Genomic DNA, 5299 nt, shown 5'->3' on the forward strand with positions numbered 1-5299 from the left:
TGGATGTGAAAGTCCATGCACTGCATTAAATGCAGCCCATCTGAAGTCCTTGGTGACAAAAGGGCGAGGCGTGGATGTTGAGCAGTCACAAAGCAATAAGGTTTTCAGACCAGGTATGGGGATCCTTTTCAGCTTGATTCCAGAGTCAGGCTTCAAAAACTGCTGAACCTCTTCATCATGGGTTTGTGCCTTAGCCAGAGCTTCATAATCCAAAGATGTGGAGAGTTCATTGATTCTGGAAAGAGAGTCAGCTACTATATTGTCACAACCTGAGATATGACGGATGTCGGTAGTGTACTGACCTATGTACTCCAAGTGGCGGAATTGGCGAGGTGAACACTTTTCTGGTTTCTGTTGGTAGGCAAAGGTCAGTGGCTTTTGATCAGTGTAGATAGTGAAGTCCCTGCCCTCCACCATGTGTTGGAAGTATTTGATGGCCAAGTATATTGCGGTTAGTTCCTTGTCATAGGCACTGTATTTCTGTTGAGCAGGACTTAGCTTTTTCGAAAAGAATGAGAGTGGTTGCCAATTGTTTCCTGACTTTTGCTGCAGCACTGCTCCTACTGCATAATCTGAGGCGTCTGACATGATAGCAAGGTGGGCACCTGGGATAGGATGTGCAAGTAATGCTGCATCACTGAGGCTCTGCTTACACTGCTGGAATGCTTTTTCACTGTCTTCTGTCCAATTGATAGGTGAGTTGCCTTTCACCTTGTCCTTCAGCAAATCATGGAGAGGGCTTTGCTGAGATGCAGCATTGGGGAGGAACCGGCGGTAGAAGTTCAACATCCCTGTGAACCTTCTCAACTCCTTGGCTGTTGTAGGCTTGGGATATGACAGTACAGCTTCAACTTTATCTGCTAAGGGCTTTGTGCCTTCCCCTGACACACAGTATCCTAAGAACTTCACACTGTTTGCTCCTAATTTACACTTGCCTGGATTGATCAAAACACCATAGGAGGTCAAACGTTCAAAGAGCAATCGCAGGTGTTGGAAGTGCTGCTCCTCTGACTCTGAAGCAACAAGGACATCATCAATGTAAGCATAACAGAAATCCAGACCCCTTAATACACCATCCATAAAGCGCTGGAAGGTTTGAGCTGCATTGCAGAGTCCAAATGTCATGTAGGGAAACTCAAACAGTCCAAATGGGGTTGTGATGGCTGTCTTATGGATATCTTCTGGAGCTACTGGGATTTGGTGGAATGCTTTGACCAGATCTATTGTTGAGAAGATTGTTTTATTATGTAAAAAATGAGAAAAATCTTGAATGTTTGGCACAGGGTATCGATCAGGTACTGTTCTTGCATTTAGTGCTCTGTAATCCCCACAGGGCCTCCACTCTGAATCATTTTTGGGAACCATATGGAGAGGTGATGACCAGCTGCTGGATGAGGGTCTTGCTATTCCGATTTGCACCATGCTTTCAAACTCCATCTTGGCCAGTTTCAACTTGTCTGGGGCGAGACGCCTGGGTTTGCTGTGGACTGGTGGTCCTGGAGAGGTTAGAATATGGTGCAGGGTATCATGCTTGACTGAAGCTGTTGGGAGACCAGCAGGCCTAGTGATGTCGGGAAATTCTTGAAGGAGTTGACCATATGTGGATGGTAGTGTAGCATGTATAGTTTTAATGCTACTTACCAATCTGCATGATGCTGAACGGCCAGCAGCGACCAATGATGTCAACTGGTCTATGAGGCATTGTCGGCGAACATCAACAAGAAGATCATAGTGATGCAAGAAGTCAACTCCAATGATTGGCTTGGCCACATCAGCAACTATGAATCGCCATGCAAGTGTGCGGCGGAGTCCAAAGTCCAGATTGAATGTCACCAAGCCATAGGTTGCAATACATGTGTTGTTTGCTGCATATAGTTCATAGTCAGTCTTTTGTCGTCTCCCTGGAAGAAGTGACCGAGGATAAACACACACATCAGCCCCAGTGTCTATAAGGAATTGCTGCTTTGATGTCTTATCAGTTACAAAGAGGCGGCGGGATGACTTGAGAATGGGGTCACTTGCCACCATTAATGACTCCCGTGATCGTTTCCCTGCTGCTTGGGTTGGTATTGACAGGGTGAGGTGCATCTGTCAGCCTGGTCACCAAACCGTCTGTGGTACCAACATATACCATCACGATCACCATTGCCAGAGCGTGATGCAGAGCGTGAACGTGAATGAGGGCTGGATTGGAAGTTTGAGCGGCGTGAGCGGTTTTCATGTTGAACCTCAGCTACTGCAGCAATTTCTTGCCGCAAGGTGTTGGCAATCTCTCCCATCTTGGCTGTCATGAGTAACGTGAGTCGCTCCATCATCTGTTCTACACTATTTGTGGCAACTGCAGTCTCAGAAATGCTAGGTCTTGGGTTTGCCTCCAGAACAGCATCAGCTAGCACAGCTAGGGCATCCAAATCAGAATTCTGTTGAGTAGCCAGAATAGCTTGGGTGGAGGCTGGCAGACGTGATAGCCAAAGAGGTTTTAGCACACTGTCAGGAACAACTGTACCAGCAAGGGCTCGGAGATGACGCAGGAACTGTGTGGGCTTCCGATCTCCTATCTCTTCATGTTCCAAGAGCTGCCTTGTCTTCTGATCCTGTGAAGCACTGAGTCGCTGAATAAGCTCTGTTTTCAGCTTTTCATACTTCATTGTTGTTGGTGGTCTAGTTAAAATATCTCGAACTTCAGCAGCATATTTTGACTCTAAATTTCCCGCCACATAACTGAATTTAGTATCATCAGAAGTTATATTAGCTAAAGTAAATTGATTCTCAATTTGAGCAAACCAAAGTTCAGGATCTGCTGGCCAGAACGGTGGGATCCTCACTGCAATTCGGTTGACAGATGCTGCTACTTCATCTGCCATAGTTGAAATTGTAACAGAATTGATACCACACTACTGGAGTCCACACACTAACCGGCAAAGTTCACGGGTCGTGGAAAATATGATACGGATACGGACGGACACGAATACGGATACAGACGGACACGGATACAGATACGGATACGGACGGACAGGGATACGGATACACAGCGCGACACTACGATACGCGGCGAGACAGGTAGCAAAACGACAAAACTAGAAATAGGTAACACTTAAAATTTCAGATCACGTCGGGGTCACCACTGTAGATGTATGGGTGTATACTATTGAATTACTACGTTTATATTTGAATGAGAATTTAATAATCTGACTCCAATAAATAAAACTACAAATAATACGGTACAATCACATTATTGGCAGGCCAGCTACAGGAAACTTTCGGTAAGCACGTGTTTTCGGTAGGAATTTTGGAACTAGACTGTCTCCTCGTGGAAGGTCTAATATCTATTAGCGGGAAAGGGAGGTGAAAGTTACAAAAATAGGAAAGAGAGTGGGAGTGTTAAGAGTGAGACAAAGAAGGAATGGATGTGAGTTGTGAGGGGTGGAAATACTATGCAGGTATGTGTTGGTGCGACGGACTTGAAAGAAAGGAGCTTGGACAATGGTAACAGAATGGAAAGGAATAGGGGAGTGCAATGTTACTGGCCTGCGAGGGTTCAATATGCGAACAATAAGCAATACAAATACACACATGGAATACAAATATATATATACAGTTTTTGAGTATAGGCTCTATCAGCAACACCACAATACATAACTACTCCTCTATTTTATATTTACTGATGAAATTATTATTTAGGGTACTACAAAATCTTTAATGCTACAAAAAATCAATCTACTTTATAATAATATGGCGAAAAAGTTCATGAAAATTGTTCAAAAATAGAGGAGATACATAACTACTACTAACACTAAAGATGCTAATTACTTCTTTATTTTACTCTAAATTATTCAACAATACAAAATATACATAACTAATTTACTAGGCCTACTGCTAAATATACCAACCACTTCTTCATTTCATTTCCACAGCAGAAATACAGAAATAATAAATTAATTTTCTAGTACACTACAAAATCCACTAATCTACAAGAAATTAACCTACTTGATAATAATGTGCTGAAAATTTCATGAGAATTGTTCAAAAAAAGGGAAGATAACTTACATAACTACTACTAACATTGAAGTTGCTAATTACTTTTTTATCTTATGTTCAGCACAGAAACATTCCTTGCAATAATATTTGTTACAAATTGAGCATTTTGTACTGTTTTTTTTCGAATGTTTTTGAGCATGGTTCCTTCCAAACCGAATCGTGCATGCTTTGTAACAAGGAGCACACCTACTCCTGTTTGCTTTGACCAGTTCATGGTTTAGTTTTTGTCTGGTGTCTACAATTACAGGGTCACTTCTTATCAATTCTTGGATTATTGAAGTTTTAAAATCAGTAATGGAAATTTTCCTACCTGTAACTTTTGTGAACAAGCAGTGTGCATTGACTATAGCAGTATTACATATTACATCAAAAGATACCTTCCTGAACCACTTTAGGGATTTCCTGAGAGGAGAGTTGATCAGCAAGATCGATTGCTGATTTCCCCTTGTTATAATTTACAATAACTCGAGGCTTTAAAACCTGCTTGTCCCTCTTGGTTATTGTCACCATCTCTGATGAGTCGACAGTACTTAACATAAGGACGTCTCTTTTGTCCTTCCATTTACAAACCATGATATTGGAAGAGCTTCTCAATGAATATATTCCCCCCCTTAGTCGTCGTTTTTGTACTACTGTTTTTGGTGTTTTAGCCCTATTACTACGCAGAGTACCTACTAAATGGGTTGCTCGTTCATTCAGCTCATGGGCTAGGTCCACACTAGTGTAGAAGTTGTCTGTTGTAAGAGTTCTACCAAAATCTAATTATGGCTCTACCAAGTCCATGACCACATTTCTCGTCAAGTTCCTACCATTCACAGCATCTTTACCCCCATAAACTTTCATGTCAAGAGTGTAGCATGGTGGGGCACATATTTTAAAAATTTTAACACCATAGCGATGACATTTATTTTTTATAAATTGCTTGAAAATCAATCTACCAGTGAAAGGGACAATTGATTCATCAATTACAATATGTTCCCCAGGTATATACCAGGACTGGAATTTTTGTACCATCAATGACACAAAATTCTGTATTTTATGCAAACGGCCCTGATCCAGGGACTCCTCACAAAAATGAATAGTTGAAAGCAATAGTTCAAACCGATTTCGTGACATATACTTTGGAATACTAGTAATAAATATTTCTGAAGATGTATGCCAATAAGATGCAATTGAAGGTAACTTCACAACACCCATCCATAGAACTATCCCAAAAAATTTTTTCATCTCTTCATTATCGGTGGGGTACCATTTCATTATT

The 5299-nt window shown here is 41.7% G+C and overlaps 1 protein-coding gene across 1 annotated transcript; it reads right to left on the reverse strand.

Moving 5' to 3' along the window:
• Nucleotides 1–2027: 2027 nt before the first annotated feature.
• LOC120351650 lies at nt 2028–2864 on the reverse strand. Its single transcript, XM_039429562.1, has one exon. It carries the CDS (start codon nt 2862–2864, stop codon nt 2028–2030), a length of 837 nt encoding a protein of 278 aa, XP_039285496.1.
• Between the last annotated feature and the right edge of the window lie 2435 nt (nt 2865–5299).

Source organism: Nilaparvata lugens, chromosome 5 (assembly GCF_014356525.2).
Source record: "Nilaparvata lugens isolate BPH chromosome 5, ASM1435652v1, whole genome shotgun sequence".
NCBI classification, from domain to species: domain Eukaryota; kingdom Metazoa; phylum Arthropoda; class Insecta; order Hemiptera; family Delphacidae; genus Nilaparvata; species Nilaparvata lugens.